Consider the following 20,768-nt stretch of genomic DNA (forward strand, 5'->3'; position numbering starts at 1 on the left):
GGGCTGGGGCTTCCTTCGCCGCGCGCACCTACCGCCTGGGCCGCGGAGGGGTGACAAGCGCCGCGCGCTGCGGCAGCGGCCCGGGTTGGCCGCACGGGCTGGGCAGGGCCGGGCGCTGACGCCGAGGTCTGTGTGCAGGTGGCTGCCGAGCCCGGAGCCGAAGCCGGAGCCGGGCCTCCGCGCCGCGCCATGGCGCCCACCCTGGCCACTGCCCATCGGCGCCGCTGGTGGATGGCCTGCACAGCCGTGGTGGAAAACCTCCTCTTCTCGGCAGTCCTCCTGGGCTGGGGCTCGCTGCTCATCATGCTCAAGTCGGAGGGCTTTTACTCGTACCTGTGTACTGAGCCAGGTGAGACGGGCGGCTCGGGCTCGGGTTCGGGGTGGTTCCCGGAGTGGGAGCTTTGGGAGAGGGCGAGACAGCCCTGAAAACCCGGCCAGCGATACCCCCTCGCTGCGCAGCACCTCCCCTTGAGCAGAAGCCCCATTTGATCCTCAGCCAGCTCTGCCGGGTACGTGTCATTGCCTCTGTTTTGTGGATGAAGAAACTGAGGCGCAGACCGATCTTCTGGCTTGCCCAAGGCCACACAGCTGACTGCGGTAGAGCCAGAATCCCCCAAGTCCAGGGTGTTCTTCCCGCCGCCTAAGGAACATTGCAGGACTCCTCTCCTTCCAGTGCGTAGCACATCACTTGTCTTACACTAAATATGTGGCTCCCTGACTGTGAGAAAGAGGAACTCCTGACTCAGTGGCTGGGGTGCAGAAAGAGAGAGGAAGTGGCTTGGCCTCCACCCCACTGAAGATTCATCTGGAATCTAGATGTGTTTTAGTCAGGCCATTATGGAGTCTCTTAAGGGCATGTCAGCTACAATTTCTTGTCTATTTTTGCTGCTTTATGATTTTCCAAAGGACATTTCCTCCCACAGGCTCTGAGAACATCCCAGTGGCCTTCTATCTGCACGCCATCGTGGAGGGAGGCAAGGCGGGTATTTAGGGAAATAACACTGGTTCTGTCCTCTGTCTTTGCCACACCATTGGTGTTGCTGAATACAGGCTGAGGATGCTTGTTTATAAGGAATCTAATCCCCACTCCTACCTTCACACCCCCCTGACCCCGTCTGAGGATCCTAATTGCTGTAGATCAGTAGATTCAGCCAAACAGTGGGACCCAAGTGGCTCCCCACCTCTACCCTCCTACCCCCTTCCTAGGTAACCTTGATAAGAAATGTTTCCTTCTGCCCTCTGCTGTCCCCAGCAGTGGCTACCTAATAGTTGAACTCTGTAATGTCTCTTCCCAGTGCCTTTGTCAGCCAGCCCCTGCGTGAGTCCCCTTAGAGGGAGATAGCCCAAGTTTGACCCTCTGAATCACACCACTGGCATGCCTTTTCCTCTTAGCATTCTAAACTGGGGGGAAGAGAAAGCATTGGACCAGCTCATGCTGCCTGTAACCCCATGTAGAGTCCTTGTTTCCCGTTCCTGATAGTCCCAGGAGATTTCTGAGTGTTTCAGTCTCTAGGGAAGCTTTGCTGGACAGGTTAAGGGCAGGAGAAACGGAGGGGATGCAGAGGTCACCTGGGAGAGGGCAGAGAGCATATCATTTATAACCTTTAGCCTTTAGCTACTCAGAAATATTTCCTAATAGCCTAAGGGTTCTTGGCAGACCTTTCCGCACATCAGCAAGAAATCTTGGGAGATGGGAGAGTCACTCAGACCTTGTTCCTTGAACAAGCTTTCTGCTTTGCCCAGGAGATGTTAGCAGATTAATGACTCTGGAAGGAGCAGTTCGGAGTGTTTGGCTCCTCCTCTCCCTCCCTCTCTCCTCCGTTTTAGATCATGACCCTTCCTGCCTCCCTCTTTGATGGATTCATTCAGGCTGCACCGAGGGTTTTAAAAACAGAGAGAAACAGCATCATCCCCAGATGAAACTTTCAGCGTCTCGTCCAGACTGAGGGACTGTTGTGGTTGATTTGGGGGGTGGGGAGGAACCTACTGTACAAGGTCAGATTCTAGGTTTTTTTCCTGAGATTGTCCACTGATTTAATTTATTTTATGGTCTTGGCAGCACTGGGGCTGGTCACTTCATTCTTGCCTCAGCCTTGGCTTCTTCCGCCGTCTGAAGGGGGAGGAGTTGCTGAGATTGTGGCGACACAGTGCTGAGCTGGTGCTGAAGCCCGTGAGAAGCTTGACCCGTCCCTCCTATAAACCAAAGTGAAGGTGAAGGGTCAGGGTGGAGGTTGAACATCAACTTCTTATCCCGTGCCTTTGCCCCTGCCTTTGATTTTGTTTTTTCTGACTACCTGGCAAACCTGCTGACCCAGCATCCTGGATGGACAGCCCTGCTGATTCCACATAGCTTATCTCTCTGGCCTCCCTGCTCCTTGCTTCTTGGAGTCCAAGTAGCCTGTTGCCTTTTGGAGGCAGGAGTCTCCTCCATGCCTTGCCTCACTGGGAGTGCTTGGAGGAGTTAGGGTCAAGGTTTCTGCTCAGGTCTAATATTTTCAAGCTTGGTGGATGGCTGACTGGCAGAGAAGCAGTTGGGCCGTTTATGGAATTTATCGTATTAGACTTGTGAAAAGCTGACTGGTTTGCAGCTGCTTGAGATGCAAATTCGTCAGCTTTTTGTTGCTTGTAGGACCTTTGCTTTGAGTTGTTCTCTCAAGAAAATTTGCCTAAGCCTGTTGAAAGGTTCTCAGAACTCATTCTTGGGACTCCAGCCAGAATCTGGCCCTGGACACGGTGTTGGGTTCCAGTGTGGTGAGGTGGGAGAACGAAAGAACCTGTTTCTCTGCTGCCTCTCAGCTCTTTCTGCCTGGCCCACCACATGAGATTGATAAGGACCCGTGCCCCGCATTTGGGCTCCGCCTCCCCAGCCCCCCCTGGTGTGGATAGGAGGCTGACTGGCTTCCCAGCCTAGGAAGTACGGGGCTTTCCCAGAACTGTGTCCTTTTGGCCTCCGGATGACCGCCATACCTACCCACTCTTGACCTCTTTCTTCATTTTCCCTGTCATCTGATGGCCTGCTTGGACAGGGCCAGGTCAGGGGGCTGTTAATCTCCTCTTCATCTAACCTACATGTCTAGTAAGCATTTATTGAGGTATTGTGCTCGGGGTGCAGTCCTGGCCCTCAGGGAGTCTGTAGTCCACCAGCATCAAACACACAGACCATATACTTCCCAAGTGGTGGTCCGGACTCCAGCGAGAGCAGTGGGGATCTGGTTCAACTTGAGTGGGAGGGCCTCTCTGATGTTTAGGCAGAAACGTGGAGGGCAAGAGAGGTGAGTCGGGAGAGGAGGGGGCAAGAAGAGGTGGGAGGGGGCCAGGGCCCACAGGGCCTAGGAGGCCACTTGGGGAAGTTGGATTTTATTCTCAAGGCAGGAAGAAGTGACAGAGGCAGAGGAGGGTGACGATCAGATTCACCTATTAGACTCTTAGGAATTGTTGAGGTCTTGCCACACACTGGGCATGTGTGGGGTGGGAGTCGTGGCCTCTGCCTGAGGAAGTCACAATCCGGCTCATCCGTGGACACCAAGGCTGACCTGAGTGCTCTGCTCTTGACCACTGCAGTCTCTCTGCGTGTGCTGACAGGCGAGCCTTACCCCTCACGAAACACTGCAGGAAGCTGGTCCCCTGGGCCCCGAGGGGGCAGAGGGCTGCGGTCAGGCAGGGAAGCAGAGCCAGGCCTGGTCCCCCGCACATGGGCCGAGGCTGCAGATGTGGACAGGAGACATTCCCTGCTGCTTGGAGGCCCTTTTTTTTTTTTAAGATTTTGTTTATTCGACAGAGAGACACAGTGAGAGAGGGAATACAAGCAGGGGGAGTGGGAGAGGGAGAAGCAGGCTTCCCGCCGAGCAGGGAGCCCGATGCGGGGCTCGATCCCAGGACCCTGGGATCATGACCTGAGCTGAAGGCAGTCGCTCAACTGACTGAGCCACCCAGGCGCCCTGGAGGCCCTCTTTTAATGGTCTCCTCCTCATGCAAAGGCTGCTGGCTTTTGAGAGCTTTTGAAAACCCACCCTTTTACTTGTATTGCTGTGAATGTGACTGTTTCCACTAGCCCTACTCCCACCCCCCACTCCCGGGTTTATTTTGGATTTAAAAAAAAAACAAACAAACCATTCTGTAGCAGCGGGGTAAGAAGGTCTGAAGGCTGGTGCCCACAGCCTTGCAACATGTCAGAGAAAGGAGCTGGCGCCCTCAGCCTTTCCTACCAACCCTGCCTTTCTTCTTCCCATTTCATGACCCACTTTCCCTCTCCCACATCCGCTGGCCCCACCTGCCTTCGTGGTGTTGCATTAAGGTTCTGTCCAGCTTGGGTTGACTTTCAGGGAGGATCTTGGGGGCAGTCCCATTCACACTGGGCGTCATTAAGGGCCACCTGGTGCTGTCCCTGACACGGTGACAGCCTTGTGTGTCTCCGTTCCTTCCGCATATTCTCTCTGAAAGCCTCTAACCCAGGTAGTCCAGCATCAGCACAGCCTAACGGTTAAAAGCAGGAACTTAGAAGCCCAGCAGCCTGGATTCAAGTCCGGCTTCTCCATGATGTACTATCTATGAGACATCGGGCAAGCGACGTGGCCGTTCCAAAGCTCTTGGTGTGCTGGTGTGGAGTATGGGTGGGGATGAGAGAGCACTAAGTGACACGGAACGAATACCACTGAATAAGTGGCCGGCACACAGAGGCAGTCTGTGGCCACAGCTCGGGGCTAGGCTCCGGCCTACCCAGGATGGCCCGCTGACTGTCTGTGTCCTGCCTTTTGTTTGCTCTGCTTCTGAGGCTGACCTCTCACCTACATCCCCCTGTTGGACCTAGATACTGCTTCCTGTTGCCGGATAGACTAAGGATTTGGGAACGAGACAGGAGATCCTGGGGCAGGGACCATTGTCAGGGAGGTCCAGGGGCCTGCATCCTGGGTGGGTGGGTGGGGGGCTCAGTAAGCAGTCAGAGAAAGGGGGCTGCTCAGGAGTTTGGAGGAGCCTCCAGCCCAGTGCCCCTTTCTCCTTTAAGCATATGCAGCCAGTTGTTCAGCTCCCCATTCCCTTTGTTTCTCTGGGGTGGGAGGAAACCCCTCTTTGACCCAGGGATGCCAGGGGAGCCCGAGTGGGGTCATAGCACCCCCTTTTGTCCTCTACTTTCACTGTACAGATTGTGTGTGAGTCTTCTGCGAGGAGGCCTGAACAGTGCAGGCATTGTTCTCTCTTCCCGGCCCCTCAGCAGCCTCACAGCAATTCGGCACACTCTGGCCACACCAATTCCTTGCCTGTCCTCTTGGTTCACCTTCCCAGCTGGGCTGGGCCAGGCCACTCTGGCCACCCACGGAGAGGCATCTGTTTGATAAACAGGTGCAGGTGAGGTGCAGAACAGGCTGGGCTGGGGCAGGCCTGCGCTCTAGGCTGGGAGCAGAGGGGCACCCTGGGGATTGACACTTCTTTGGTGCTTATCTGTTTGTGTCTCTCCTGGCCCACAGTGGCCCAGGTGGGAGCAGAGAGGGAGGAACAGCCTGGGTGTGGCTGTGTTTGGGCATCTGCCGGATCTGTGATTATTCATGTGGGCTGTTTACTGCCAACAAAGCTGGGCTCATCAAAGATTTAGTCTCCTCTAGGAGCAAGGGACTCTCTTGCATTGCTTCATGGGCAGACAAGAGAGGCCACTGAGACTCCCTACCCCAGGCTTATCTGTTGCTGGACATCACTGCCTAGAGGCAGGCGCGCAGGGGTCAGGCAGTCCAGTTGGCAGGGATTTTAAAGAGAGAAAGCTGGAGATGCCTGGGTGGCTCAGTCGGTTGAACGTCTGTCTTCATTCGACTCAGGTCATGAACCTAGGGTCCTGGGATCGAGTCCCACATCGGGCTCCTTGCTTAGCCTGGGAGGAGACTGCTTCTCCCTCTGCCTGCTGCTCCCCCTGCTTGTGCTCACCCTCTCTATCTGACAAGTAAATAAAATCTTTTCTTTAAGGTTTTGGTTTTTTTAAACAAATAGTTTATTTATTTATTTGAGAGAGAGAGAGAGCACGAGTGGGGAAGAGAGGGAGAAGTAGGCTCCCCCACCGAGCAAGGAGCCCGACATGGGGTTCGATCCCAGGACCCTGGGATCATGACCCCAGCCGAAGACAGACACTTAACCGACTGAGCCACACAGGCTCCCCTAAATAAAATCTTCAAAAAAGAGAGAGAGAGAGAGAGCTGGTGGCCCAAAGTGTATATAAGTCCCTGTTCCTATGTGTAGTGGCTCCAGGATGAAAGATGGGGGACAGGGCGCCTGGGTGGCTAAGTCGGTTGAGCATCTGCCTTTGGCTCAGGTCATGATCCCAGGGTCCTGGGATCGAGCCCCATGTCGGGCTCCTTGCTCAGTGGGGGAGCCTGCTTCTTCCTCTGCCGCTCCCCCTACTTGTGCTCTCTATCTCTCTGTCAATTAAATAAATAAAATCTTAAAAAAGAAGACGGGGGACAGATACTCTTCCCTCCATTCCTGCCTCTCCTCATGAGTGCCCTCGTCTAGTTATATCTAAACAATTCAAGATGTTTCCACCGCTATCCCCAGTTATGGCAAGTCAGAGGGACTGCCTTGAGTACATTGCCTTGGGATTTATCTTCTCTCTTGTGGCGAGTACAGTCTTGGATTTAGGGGTCCAGCTCTGGGGAAACCAGGGGCGGACACCCTGGGGCCTCTACTCAGAAACAGTGCTGCCTGGCTCCATCTGTTTGTTACCTGCCCTGCTCTGGCTCCCCGCGTGCAGCCGCAGACCCCAGAACGGCCCAAGCCCTGAGTCCTTTTGTGTTCTTTAGTGCAGTCACAGGCTCCAGACCCTGTGTGGCCACAGTCAGGGTTCACAAGCCAATGATCCTGGACCCCGAGGTGCCTTTTCCACCCTTCCACTCTGACACCTGCTCTGCTTTGCTCGTATCCGCACACCAACCTGGAAACGGCCGTTGTGGTGTGGAGACCCTGTCTTCCCACTTCACGTCCAGTTCCTGTTGCTGCTGGCCGCCAGCCGTCACCTGAAGCCAGAGCCAGCTTGAGGGGCGGCTCCGCCTTTGCAGAAGCTACCCCGCCGGGGATGAGCAGCGTGTGTGGGGGTTCTGACCGGGGTGCTGATGGACTCAGATGGTCCCGTTGGTCATGTGTTCTGGCTGTCAGCAGAGTGGGGCCTCTTTTAGGAAACAAAGTGGCAGGGATTGGGGGTGGGGAGAGAACCCGGCTTGTGGCTCCTTAGGTTTAGTTTCTGTGGTTTCGGGAGGTTGACCTCCTGCCTTTTATCTCCTTAAATCCCCTCTGTCTTCACCTTGGTTCCATACATCCTATTTCCTTTCTTTTCTCTGCATCCTTTTGGCCATCATGATCTGATTCCATGACTTCATCGTTTTCATTCATTCAGTAAACACCCGCTGTACACCAGGACCTGGGCGAGGGGCTGGGGACATGGGCCCCCAGCCAGTGGGAGACGAGACACAAAGTCCTGCTGCACACACAGGGTTGTGGAACCCTGCCCCCAGTTCCTTTGTCCAGCTCTGCCGCCAGCCAGTTACACCATCCCAAGCCTCCCATAATAGTGATGATAATAATAGCAATGTGTAGCTGTTGTTTATTGAGCACTTTCTATGTCCGTGTGAGCTCTAGAATGTTGTCCGGATTTCCTCATGTATCTTCCACCTGACTCTAGGAGGTAGATACAACTATTATATTGTGCCATTTTACAGATAAAGAAACTGAGATAGAGTGAGATTAAGTCCTTTTTCCAAGGTTATTCAAGTAGGAAGTAGAGGAACCAAAATTGAAACCCAGAGGCCAGGTTCTGGCACCTCACCCTCAGTCGATGTGCCCCCAGCAGGGCTTGTTAGTTAGAGGTTGGCATATAGCATGATTCACCCTCAGTGCATCCTTTTCCATGACCTTGGGGCAGCCCTGGGAGGCCTGGGCAGGCCTTTGCAGACCTCAGCTTTACAGCCCTGGCGCCAGAGGGCCGCAATCGGGAGGCGGGCAGTTATCGGGAGAAAGGTGTTTCCTTGACTCTCCCAGTGTGACCTCGCATCTAATCAGAGGCTGCTGGTCTCTGGCAGGATTAGTCAGCATCTCTAACTAGCAGTGCCGGGAGAAGGAGAGGCTTCCTCTGCCGCCTTCCGGCCTGGGCTCCACCCTCCCGCCCGCGGCTGCTGCAGCACTTCGTCCTCCCTATTTTTCGTTGTCTCGGTGCTGGGTGGACTTTGGAGGGGGGATTAGAGCCGAGATTGCAGGCAGCACACGTGTGGCCACAGGGGACAGCAACACTTGACCCCAGCAGGGAAAGTAAGAAAGGTGGACCTCAACAAGTGAAAGCTAATGACTTGGGACTGTCTTATAAAAACTTCTCCAAGGGGTTCAGTGGCACAGTGTCTGGGGTGCTTGATGCTGTGAAAATACCAGGGGGAGGTAGCAGATGGCTTATATGCTTGAGAAGTTTCCAGTACCTAGTAGTGCAGGAGGTCCTCTCACTCTTCCCCTTGGTTGACCGAGGAGGACCCGGGCACCGCAGGGACACCGGCAGCTTGTCCCTCCCGGGTGGTCTAGGATCGAGCCCTGACAGACTGGCTGCTGTCTGTTTCCATGGACAGAGCTGCTGAGAAGGTTTGGGCTGGCCTGTGGCCCCAGAGCCTAGGCTGGGTCCTGAGGCGTACGCTTCTCCGGTGTAGGTTGCTCTAGAACGGGAATCCCAACCCGGGGCTCAGGCATGCTTCAAGGGACACAGGAGACCCCTGAAACCGTGGGCAAGCCTTTGCGTGCCTTTTCTGAGGAGGAGGAGGAGCATAGCTTCCTTTATTGGATTCTCCAGAGGGTTTGCGACCTCCACAAAAGATAAAAGCCTCTGCATTATCGCTCCAAGGGGCCAAGTGGACAGCCGAGCCTGCTTGCAGTAGCCAGAGCCAGCCCTGCCATTTCCAGTGGAGTCTGCATGTGCATCTGCCCCTCTGATCTTTGGGAATCCCTGCCTCCACGCTGTGATCAAGTTTCCCTCCCTGTTCACACACAGAGACTGTCACCAACGGCACAGTGGGGGGCACAGCGGAGCCGCAGCAGGAGCACGAGGAGATAACCTGGATGAATGGCTGGCTCACCTGCAAGGCCCAGGATGAGATGCTAAACTTGGCCTTCACCGTAGGCTCCTTCCTGCTCAGTGCCATCACCCTGCCTCTGGGCATCGTCATGGACAAATATGGCCCAAGGAAGCTCAGGCTACTGGGCAGGTCAGTGCAGGGGTTGGGGGTGGGCAGGTGGCACTCCTGGGCTGAGATCCCCAGTCGGGAATCCTGGTTCCTGCGATCAGGTGCACTGTGGAGCTCCCTAAATGCTCAGAACCCAGAGCGGGGTTCCTGTCCATTCTGCCACCCGCTTAGTAGGACTGTGACCCCTGCCGTGTGCCAGTGCTGTATAAAACAGGCTCAGGGCCCCAGGCCCGCCTGGGCAGGCTTGCAGCTGCTTGCCGTTAAGAACACTGGTTTCCACAGTCTTTTTTTTTTTTTTTTTTTTAAGATTTTATTTATTTATTTGACAGAGACACAGCGAGAGAGGGAACGCAAGCAGGGGGAGTGGGAGAGGGAGAAGCAGGCTTCCCGCCGAGCAGGGAGCCCGATGCGGGGCTCGATCCCAGGACCCCGGGATCATGACCTGAGCCGAAGGCAGTCGCTCAACCGACTGAGCCACCCAGGCGCCCTCCACAGTCTTTTTGACCTTATACCTCCCTCAGAAAAAAAGGTTGTGAACACGTACCTCCATTATAAGCATGGAATTATCAGTCACATACACATCTGCCATTCTTAATGTTCTATGTGCTTTATAACGCATGTACCAAAAAAAGGTCAGTTAAAGTGGCTAAGATTAAAAATGATAAAATGGAAGTGCTGCTCCTTCTGCTACTCCCAGCACTGCAGTGAATCATCCTGCGCTCCTCCCGAGGTACGCGTCCCTGGTCTTAAAGCTCCAGGCTGCCACACTCGGAGTCCGTCCACCAAGCAGCTGGTCCTCTCAGGCCACGGTCCTCCCCAAACCAGTTCCCCTGGGAATGATCATCCGCAGGGCAGTGGTTTGCCATGGGTGAGACCCGTGACCGTGAAGGGAACGGGTGGAGGATCAGTCTCATCCATTCTTTGGAGCTGAAGAGGCCTTTGTCCTCAGGATGGAGCTAAGCAGAGAGGATTCCAAAGCCGCCACTCATCTCCCTCATGCCCAGTGGGGTTCTGTCACTCGCCTGGCAGAGAGGGCGTAGGAACCTGGGGAAAGGATCGTGCCCTCTCGCTTCAGAGCCGTGGCCTCTCCAGTCTGAGGATGGGAGGAGGCGGTGCAGTGTGGTGTTTACCGGATCTGCCTTTGGGCCTTAAATTCTAGCTTAGACACCTGCTAGCTAGGAGACTTTTGAAAATGTGTGTCTTTTTTTTCTTTGTTTTTTTTATTTTCTTCATCAATAAAATGGAGCCAATTATACTCCTTAGAATTGTTAAGTGAGAGAATGTATGTGAATTTTCTGAAGGCCTCTGACCGATAGTAAATACTTCCAAAGAATACTATTAACCAGAACAATTATACTAAATAATGTACTATTTCTGCTTGTTTTTAGTGCCTGCTTTGCTGTCTCCTGCTTGCTGATTGCATATGGAGCGAGTAACCCAAACTGTGAGTATGCTTTTCCTCTACCTTTTTGTTAGGGGCTGGGGAGAGAGTGCCCAGAGGTGCTCCCAGGCCCACCTGCTCTAAAAAGCCGTGCCAGGCCTGGTGCTCACTGCTCAAGTTAGAGGGCATGCCTGTTAGCCTTCACCCAGTTACTTGTGTTAAATGGGTGGCTTGGTAAGCCAGCAGTCACTCCGGACCGACGTCTGAGAGAAGCTCCTCGGGTGTATGGTAGTCCCATCCCAGCACCAAGCCAGGCCGGTCCCCGATGGCCAAGCTGATGGCTAAGCTGAGATGAGTTCTAAGAACCAGGCCAGCTGAGGGGTCTGTGCTTAAGTTGGGAGCTGAGTCCCCTGAGGCAGCCCAGGCCAGCACTGTAAAGATGGCTTAGAAGCTGGAGCGCCTGGCTGGTGCAATTGGAAGAGCATGCGACCCTTGATCTCGGGTCGTGAGTTCGAGCCCCACGCTGGGCGTGGAGCCTACTTTAAAAAAAAAAGTGGGGGGGCGCCTGGGTGGTTCAGTCGTTAAGCGTCTGCCTTCGGCTTGGGTTGTGATCCTGGGATCAAGCCCCGCATCGGGCTCCCTGCTCAGCGGGGAGCCGGCTTCTCCCTCTCCCTCTGCCTGCTGCTTCCCCTGCTTGTGCGCGCGCTCTCTCTCTCTGTGTCAAATAAATAAATAAAATCTTTAAAAAAATAAAAAAAAAAAGGCTTAGAATCCAACTGGTATCCAAGCCTGTTCAGTGGAGCTATTGCTTCAAGGACTTTCAGAACAAACACCAAAATCTTAGCTGGGCTCATCCACTAACTTTTGAGCACCTGTATTTTTGGTTTCAGTGAAGCAGCTTCTTTAGGCCTCTGGCGTGCTGCTAGGCTTAGTGGACAAAGAGGGGTGGGGATACACCGTTGGCAGGAGCCCAAGCTCTGTAAAATAGGCTAGAGGGGCTTGGTGAGGAAGAGGCTGTTGCAGCTCCCCAGGGGTCCGTCACTAACCCCAGATGGCTTGTCATCCATTCCGCTTGCTCCCTGCGAGGCGCTGGGCCAGGCCCTCGCCTCCCTTAAGCTCAGCTGTGGTTCCCCGATTATGAGCTCTCTGTTTCCTTACAGCTCTCTCTGTGCTCATCTTCGTTTCCCTGGCTCTGAATGGCTTTGGTGGGATGTGCATGACTTTCACCTCATTAACAGTAAGTATTGATTTTTTAAAGATCTCTCGTTCAGTCATCACTCTGTGAGTTTGAGGCAGCTTTTGTTGGCTTCAGTTTCCTTGCCTTCCACCTGCCTGCCTATGCCTGGACCTCCTAAGCAGGAGAGGGCTGCTGGGGATGAAGTGGCCTGGCAGCAAAGCCAGTCATGGCCTCCTGGGCTGGGGAGGTCCTGTAGGTAGGTCTGAAGGCAGCCAAGCATGGCTCTCAGAGCAGGCCGAGCCCTTGCCTGCTGACCTTGCCTTAGGTGCTGAGGAAGCCAGCTCACGGGCTGTGTGCTCAGAGAAGACAGGAGCCGAGAGAAAAAGGCTGCCACCCATGTTCTTTTCTCTCATTTTCTTTTCTTTTTTTTTTTTTAAAGATTTTATTTATTTATTTGAGACAGAGAGAATGAGAGACAGAGAGCATGAGAGGGAGGAGGGTCAGAGGGGGAGAAGCAGACTCCGTGCTGAGCAGGGAGCCCGATGCGGGACTCGATCCCGGGACTCCAGGATCATGACCTGAGCCGAAGGCAGTCGCTTAACCAACTGAGCCACCCAGGCGCCCTCTTTTCTCTCATTTTCCACGGCAGCTCTGGCTAACAGTGCAACCTAAAAACAACCCTCCCTTGGAATCTCCCCACCCCGAACTGTTGCCTTTGTCCAGAATGGAATGAAAAACTCAGGGGCGTACATGGCTGCCTCTCTTCTTGGTTTTCTAAATGCCAGCATACAGAGAGCCACCCTGGGGTGGGAGATGTTTTCTTGGGATGCTTGAGTGCCCCCTTATCTATAGCAGCAGAATACCACAGAACGTGCTTCTTTGTGAGGTGAGAGAGGTTGTTGGAAGAAAGGAAGTCAAAGAAGGCCAAAAATGTCTCCCCTAGGAGGAAGAAGGGAACTCTGCAGGCTGGCCCTTCAGAGCTGGCCAGTGGGAAAGAAGTGAGAATACTTCTTCAGAGAGATTTCTGTCTGACAGGAAAGTCTGGCTTGCCTCAGTTTCCCTGTGAGAAGGTTTTTATGACACAGTACCTGCCATCGCCATTTGCAGGGCGCTCCGGTCTCTTCCACTAATGAGTCAGGAGTCCTGCTGTTGAGGGGCTCTTGCTTGGCTTTGAGGGAGCTCTGGGGCTGCTGGTCTTCTCGGAAGGAGCTTGAAGAGGTGCTGGCGTCTGCGTGACCCCCTGCCTGCAGTCTAAGAGCCTGCGGCCAGGGCCAGTGCCTCTTCTTTTCCCCCTTCCTATGCTTTGCCTGGTTAACTTTGTCCCGGTGGGAAGGGGTGACTGTCTGGTGGAAGCCCATGGAAATGGAGAGTTCAGAGAAGTCTGTGTTAGGGGAGAAAGGCACAGCCGGGGCTGTGTATGTGGTATGCTTGGGCTGTAGGTGACACGTAGGTATGGGTGACAATGGGTGTGACTGACACGCACAAATCTGGGAACTCTGGCTGCCTTGTCCTCTGTGATTTGAGGAAGATTGACTTGGTACTCTTTTGTGCATTTTTACTTCTATTTTTTTAACCAGGTAGATTTCTTTTTTATATTTATTTTTATTTTTATTTTTTTTAAAGATTTTATTTATTTATTTGACAGAGAGAGACATAGCGAGAGAGGGAACACAAGCAGGGGGAGTGGGAGAGGGAGAAGCAGGCTTCCCGCAGAGCAGGGAGCCCAATGCGGGGCTCGATCCCAGGACCCTGGGATCATGACCTGAGCCGAAGGCAGACGCTTAACGACTGAGCCACCCAGGCGCCCCTAGATTTCTTTTTTAAACAGCTGTATCCCCCTCCCTCTCAAATTCTCAGGGGAAAACAGATGTCGAAACTGTAAGAAATATTTTAGAACTATCCAAAGTACACAAATCCCACTAAGTTGTGTAAATTTTGTGAAACAAAAGTCATGGTTCTGTTTGTTCTTTGACAGCGTGAAAATGCTTTCATCAAAATGAAAATTAAAATCCTGGCATCATCCCCATTATTTTAGTCATGCTGTGCCTATGTTGTGGTAGTTCTGAATTTTGGGATAAAAAAGAGATGGGTCTTGAATGTCAGGAGTTTATGCTCTGAGATGCAGAAGGATGCTTTATTGTAATAAAGCACAAGACAAATGGGTAAAAACCACCACACCATGAACCACCTTAAAGAAAGCCTGTGGGTGTGGAGGGCACCTGGGTGGCTCAGTCTGTTGAGCGTCCAACTCTTGATTTTGGCTCAGGTCATGATCTCATGGTCCTGGGATCTGGGATCGAGCCCCATGTCGGGGCTCCACACTCAGCCTAGAGTCTGTCTGTCTTCCTCTCTCTCTGCCCCTCCCCCCGCTCGCTTGTGACTCTTGATCTCCTGGTTGAGTTCAGGCCTCACGTTGGGTATAGAGACTACTTAAAAAAAAAAAAAAAGAGAAAAGAAAGAAAGCCTTTAAAATGAGCTTATAGTTGTTATCAAGGAACATTTAGGGGAGGCTAGCAGGCCTATGAGGATTTGTTTTCTGGATTTTTTTTTATGATTATAAACAAAAATGTTTTTATTTTAAGAAGTCAATATTTTAGGAATATAAAGTATAGACTGTAAAATTCTATAACCACACCTTCATCAGTTTAGAATATATCTCTTCAGTATTAAAAAAAAATCTGCATATACCAATGTTATTCTTTTTTGAAAAAAGGCTGTTACAGCTTGCCTTTTTCACTTACTTCTTTCACATGTTTTTCTGCCGGTACTTAGAAATCTACCTTATTATTTTAAACTCTAGAGCTCTACCCCATTATGAAACAGTTTTATGTTATTCTATAATATAGATGTACCATAATTTATTTAACGAGTTTCCTCCTCATGGACACTTGGGTTGGTTTCCAGTCTTTCTGATTTATGATGATGCTAGAGGGAACACACCCCTGTATATACCTTTCTGTAAAATAAATTCCTGGAAGTGGGATTGCTGGCCTTCCCCATAGGTTCCATCCTGATACTATTGTACCAGCATGGATGAGAGTGGCCCTTTCTCCACACCCCTTCCCCAGACCCTGTTATTAGTCTTTTAAATATTACCCAATCTGGTGAAAATGATATACCATGATTTTTTAACATTTTTAAAAAAGATTTTATTTATTTATTTGACAGAGAGAGAGTGCAAGTAGGCAGAGAGGCAGGCAGAGGAAGAGGGAGAAGCAGACTCCCCGCAGAGCAGGGAGGCCAATGTGGGGCTCGATCCCAGGACCCTGAGATCATGACCTGAGCCGAAGGCAGACACTTAACTGACTGAGCCACCCAGGCGTCCCTGTATACCATGATTTTAAGAAAAATTTTCTTTAATTGTTTGTGAGACAGAGCATCTTTCTACCTCTTTTTTGTGGTCATTTGTATTCTGTGACTTGTTTCTTTGTGCGATTTGTCAGTTTTTTCTCCAGGGTTGTTTATCTTTTTTTTTTTTTTTTAAGTGTTTTATAAGAGCTCTTTCATATATGTAAAAAAGTTAACTCTCTTTCTGATTGAGCAAGGGATCTTACCCTAGGGTTTTTAGGCCTCTGGGTGATCATGAATAAGCTTAAGGAAGGCTGTACTTCCCTTGAGATTGTATGCAAGCAAACTGTGTGTGTGCAGGTGCATTTTTCTGCGCAAGTGTCTGTTGCTTTCATCAACCTCTAATAGGTCTGTGTGAAGGTCAAAAGTACTGCAGCAGGAGCATTCCTGTTAGCTCCTCGCTGTCCCACTGGAGTCAAAGGTACACAGGATACACAGTGACCAGGCAAGAAAACCATTTGATCGTTAGCCTCAAGGGTTGGGTTAGCAGAGATCTGTTTAAGGGAGGCTGGTGGTTTGTCTCCTAAGGTCTCCCTTCTTGGGTCTAGAGCAGGGGTTAGCAAACTGCTGCCCCCAGGCCAAATCCAGACCACTGGTAGGTGTGGGGCGACCCGAGCGGGTGGAGGCCAGTGGCGCCGGCAGTGGAAGAATTCACCCCAGGCAGCACGAAGGACGCAGAAGTTTATTGAATACAAGGAAGCAGCTGGGCAGGACAGCGAGGGAGAGACTGTCTGCCAGGAGGCAGTGCTGGGGGGCTGTGGCTCGGGTGAGGAGTGAGGAGGTATGGGAATGTGTGGAATTTTCCATTTTTGGTACCGGGACGCGGTCGCAAGGGGCCCGTTGGTGAGCTAGGGCTCGCGGCTGTTGGGAGGCCGCTCGGCGGACGACTGTGTCTGCACTCAGCCCGGCGGTCACCGCCGATAGAGCCTGAGAGGTCTGTCCTCGCGGGTGATCCTTGCTCCCCGCACAGCCCTTCTACCCCACTCGGCTTCCAGGGCTCACACCTGCTGCCGCCGCAGTTGCGGGAGGGTGCGGATTGTGAACAAAGTTTCGTTTTTTGTATTTTTTTGTCTTTTTCAAAGATTTTATCCATTTATTTGAGAAAGAGAGAGCACAAGTGGGGGGGGGGCAAAGGCAGAGGGAGAAGCAGACCCCCTGCCGAGCAGGGAGCCAGACGCAGGACTCGATCCCAGGATCCCGAGATCCTGACCTGAGCCGGAGGCAGACGCTTCACCGCCTGAGCCCCCCGGCGCCCCAGTAACCAGAGTTCTACTGGAACACAGCTGTGCCTGCTGTTGACTGCCGCTGCCTCTGTGCTGTGGGGCAGAGTGAGGTGGCTGTGCAGACCGTACGGCCGGCAAGACCTAACATACGTGCCATCTGACGCCTCACAGCCTTTGGTCTAGAGGGGCCAAGAAGCGGCTCAGTTACTGTTCCCTGACACCCACGCCCTCACCCCCATCCTGCTGACCCCCCGTTCTGTGTACGTGGGCCAACTCCCTAAGCACTTTCTAAGTCATTTTCCCCCTCCGCCACTGCCCCTGGCCTGAGGGACCTCAGTGGGCGTTCTCCTGTCCAGTGCTGTCTCAGATGAGGGCTCGCATGGCTCTCTTTTCCAGAATAGACCCCAAAAGGGGAATGAGAAGCCGGAGCTCTTGGGCAACGTTTTAGGGCCGGCCGAGGCTTCTGCTGAGCAGAACTTTAAAAAGCAGAACTGTCAGGATCGGCTCCCAAAGACGCCGAGCTAGCAGCACAATGGCACTTTCTGTTTGTGTCTCCCACCCATGCTCTAATTTGGGGGACAAAGGAGTCTTCAGGGTTGCCTTTAGGAGCCTCCTAAATCAAATCTCCTACAACTTCTTTGGGGCCTTGGATAATCACTCTGTGATAACCTGGGAATCTGGGGGAATGTGTTGCCATGGAAACCTTAATTTGGGGACTTTCTGAGGTTTTTTTTTTTTTTTTTAAGATTTTATTTATTTATTTGAGAGAGAGCATGAGAAGGGGGAGGGTCAGAGGGAGAAGCAGACTCCCCGCAGAGCAGGGAGCCTGATGCAGGATTCGATCCCAGGACTCCGGGATCATGACCTGAGCCGAAGGTAGTCGCTTAAACGACTGAGCCACCCAGGTGCCCCCGACTTTCTGAGATCTAAGGAGGTTTGTGTTGCATGGGCTGTGGTATAAATAAAAGTGACCAGGGGCTGTGAGCTGTCACCCCACTGGTGGAGAGGGGGCCTCAGGTTGGCAAAATGCCTTTTCCCCACAGACCGGGGCGAGATGGCCAATAGAGCCTGAGAGGTCTGTACTTGTGGGTGACCCTTGCCCCTAGAGTGGAGGCTCAGAGGGGCAAGACTGGATCCCATGCCTGGTGGGTTGCCTGACAGCCAGGTGGCTTTCCCCCAGGTCCCCGCCGCAGAGTGTCTGAGCTGGGCCATGTGACAGCCTCAGAGGAGGAGGGTGACGGGTCACTCCATGGGAACAGAGCACTCCCTGAGGTGCAGAGCCTCAGCTTCCCCGCTGACATCTGGACAGCACTCTGGTCTGTTTGCCCAATGTCTAACGTTTGTACAACCCTTTAAGTCGCTTCATTGGCTGGAGTGTAAATACCGGCCGGCGGCTGAGGCGGCGTCTTTGGGCCCGCCACCCTGCGATCCGGGGCCTGGGGTTGCTTAGAAATGGGAGTAGATGGCAGCCAACACTGTGGACGGATCTTTTCCACTTCATTACTCTGCACCCCCGCCCCCCCGCCGTGTGGGCGGGACAGGGGGTTCTGGGCTGGAAACCTCCCGGAGAAGTGGTTACAAAATGTTGGCAGGGTCCTCAATGAAAAATTTCTCTGTGGACTTTTCCTATTTGACTCACTGAAGTCTGACTTTAAATCTGAGGAGGAAATGATCCCATGGGAGTCCCAACTGTTTGATGAAAACAAAATAAATAGCCTTCTTCAAATACTGAGAAGAGGTGAAGGAAAAGAATCGGGGTACAGCAAGGAAGTGCATGCCCCCTGGTTGGGGGGTGGGAATTTTGCATTTCTGCTCGGCTGACCCATTTCTACAACCAGGAGAAAATCCCCACAGCACCCCAACCAGCCCTCTGGGAGCCTAGGTGCCAGGTGAGCACGATTCCAATGCCTGGAGCCAGTTCTGTCTTTTCGTTTCTCTCCTGTGCCTTAAGAACCCAAAATAGCCAGCTGATCGCCACTGACCTGGGAAGAATTTGCCCATCGGAAGTTCTACCTTGTGAGTTTGCTTCACCATGTGACGTGTCCAGGGGTGAACAGAAAGTGTAGTGGAGGCATGAGCGGGCTGGCCCTGGCTGGGGAGGCAAATGAGGTACGGGAGTGGAGTCCCTCCTCCCCACCCCTCCAGCAGTGAAGCGGAAAGGTGACCACAGGACCTTTTCCTGGCAATGTGTGCTTGGAGCTGCCGGTTGTTTGGGGTTAGGAAATAGCCGAGCTTTGCTGAGTCTGCTTGTCCAGACCGGTACCTGGATCCCGGCCTACACAGGTTGTACAGAGCTCTGGGTGTGTACACCGGCCACCTTTGGACAAGGCTCACCTCTGGAAGGGGCCTTGTGGGCTTTCCCTGAGGCCCAGGGTGGGCCCCCAGCTGGTGGGCTTGGGAGACCGGGGATTTGCAAAGTCAGTGTGAGGGGCGACACAGTGGCCCTTCTGTCCCTGCCTGCCAGCCAAGGCCCGTCTTGGGGGCCCGTGAGTAGAGAGGCATCTTAGAGAGGGTCCTCCAAGGAGGCCAGCCTGTCGTCCCCATCCTGGAGCCCAGGCCTCTGGGTCCCTTGTCCAGGAGCCCTGTTCCGTGGCCAGGACTCCGGGGTGGCGAGGGGGGAGGCGGGTGCTGCCTGCAGCTGCTGTTTTCCCCTCTGGGGAGGTCACACAGCCAGGGCCTGTTTACAGGGCCGCCAAGGGGCTGAGAATGAGTCACCACTGTATCCCCGAGCGAGCAAGGCCGGCTTGGAGGCCGGGTTCTGCCCTGCAAGCCTGTTCCAGCGCTGGCCCATGCAGAGGCAGCAGAAGAGGCTAGGGGAAGCCCCCGGAGCCTGGGGAGGGGGCCTGTGTTCCCCACCTGTGAGAGCAGTTGTGAGTCCAGAGTCAGGAAACCGCCCATGCTGAGTGTTTTCCCCGTCATCTGTCATTGTAGCGCTGGCTCCAGCTTCCTCCTTGGCAACGAAGCTGGCTCTCGCCCTCCACCCAGCCCACGAGGCACACACTAGGGCACTCTGCTCAGTGCTCAGCCATCCCTCCCATCACCAGGGCTCCAGAGTAACCACTCTGTGCAGATGAGGCCGTTTGGAGGCAGAAGGAGGGTGAGGGTGGGAGGGAGGAGGAGACAGACGTGAGGATGAAATAGGAGAAAGTCCACTTGAAGGTGTGGCCCTGGACCATAGGGAGGTCAAGGGATGAGAAGGCGACAGAGAGGTCTGAGGAAGAAAATCAGAAGGGATGTAGAAAACCTCTAGTGGGAGAGCAGACTGAATGCTTAATAAGGAACAAATAGAATGTGAGAGGTGAGGGTAATTGCCTTGGGAACCAAACTCAGGTTTCCAAGAGGCAGAGTATCCCAGTGGCAATGCACAGAAACTTGACCCACTTTGAATCCCAAATTTGACCCTGACCAGTTGGGGGGAGTCCCTTGATGTTTTTAATCCTAGAGTTTTATACCCAATAAGTGAGGGTAAAAAGTTACACCTACCTCATAAGGTTGTTTTGAGGGCTTTTAAGATAATACCTATAGTAGGCATTAAAAATAGTTGCTATTATTATTATATGTTATACTAATATAATTATGCTATGTTATTATATATTATTATTTAATAATAAGGAAAATTCTCTAATCAAGCTGCTCCTGGGCACAGCAAATGAGGGAAATCTCCTGGCAGGCATCGCAGCTTTTGGAGGAAGGGAAGGAAGCAGCTTAAAGGATAAAACACAATTAGTATTAACATTTAAAAAATAATTAATGTCCTCAGGGAAATCCTCTCTTCTGTGCTTGCTATTCTTTTGTGACCACACATTGACTATTGGTGGGATGTTTATACTTTGGGTTTCATTGGTCAAGGTCACCCTTGACATTCTTTTCAGAGGGATTTCATCTGACATAAATGAGAGGTAGACCCGAAAAGCTGACACACACTTTGACTACCTATTTAAATACTTGTATTGGTCAAAAAAACCCCACCATGAACTAAGAAGAAGTTAAAGGACAAACTAGGAAAACATACCTGCAGTACATGGACAAACTGTGACTCTTTAATATATAAAGGGCCTATATAAAATCAATATGAAAAGATTAACATCCTCATAGGAAAAAAGGACAAATGAGGAATATAAATGACTGATTTTTTTTTTACAATTTTATTTATTTATCAGAGAGAGAGAGAGCACACAAGCAGGGGGAGTGGCAGGCAGAGGGAGAAGTGTTGCCTATTTAGGGCGTCTATAAATGACTGATTTTAAAAATTGTAGAAAATGTTCAAAGTCATTAGTAATTAATGTAAATTTTTTCTTTTTTTTTTTTAAGATTTTATTTATTTATTTATTTTTTGACAGAGAGAGACATAGCGAGAGCAGGAACACAAGCAGGGGGAGTGGGAGAGGGAGAAGCAGGCTTCCCGCTGAGCAGGGAGCCCGATGTGGGACTCGATCCCAGAACCCTGG

At 52.4% G+C, this 20,768-nt stretch overlaps 1 protein-coding gene across 3 annotated transcripts in view; it reads left to right on the plus strand.

Annotated features, from left to right (window-relative positions):
• The window catches only part of SLC43A2 (solute carrier family 43 member 2), a 40,783-nt gene that overhangs the window by 844 nt on the left and 19,171 nt on the right, over positions 1 to 20,768 (plus strand). For 2 of the 3 annotated variants that reach the window (XM_045889602.3, XM_045889603.3), the window contains exons 2-5: positions 139 to 349; positions 8,999 to 9,212; positions 10,580 to 10,635; positions 11,733 to 11,809. In XM_045889602.3, coding sequence (XP_045745558.1) covers positions 190 to 349; positions 8,999 to 9,212; positions 10,580 to 10,635; positions 11,733 to 11,809 — 507 coding nt within the window. In that variant the 5' untranslated portion in view covers positions 139 to 189. Of the gene's footprint in view, positions 1 to 138; positions 350 to 2,059; positions 2,212 to 8,998; positions 9,213 to 10,579; positions 10,636 to 11,732; positions 11,810 to 20,768 lie in introns of those variants that run through there. The other variant, XM_045889604.2, reaches the window with a different exon arrangement.

Source organism: Mirounga angustirostris, unplaced genomic scaffold, assembly GCF_029215605.1.
Source record: "Mirounga angustirostris isolate CCGP_5_RB_7025 unplaced genomic scaffold, mMirAng1.0.hap1 SCAF_17, whole genome shotgun sequence".
NCBI lineage: Eukaryota > Metazoa > Chordata > Mammalia > Carnivora > Phocidae > Mirounga > Mirounga angustirostris.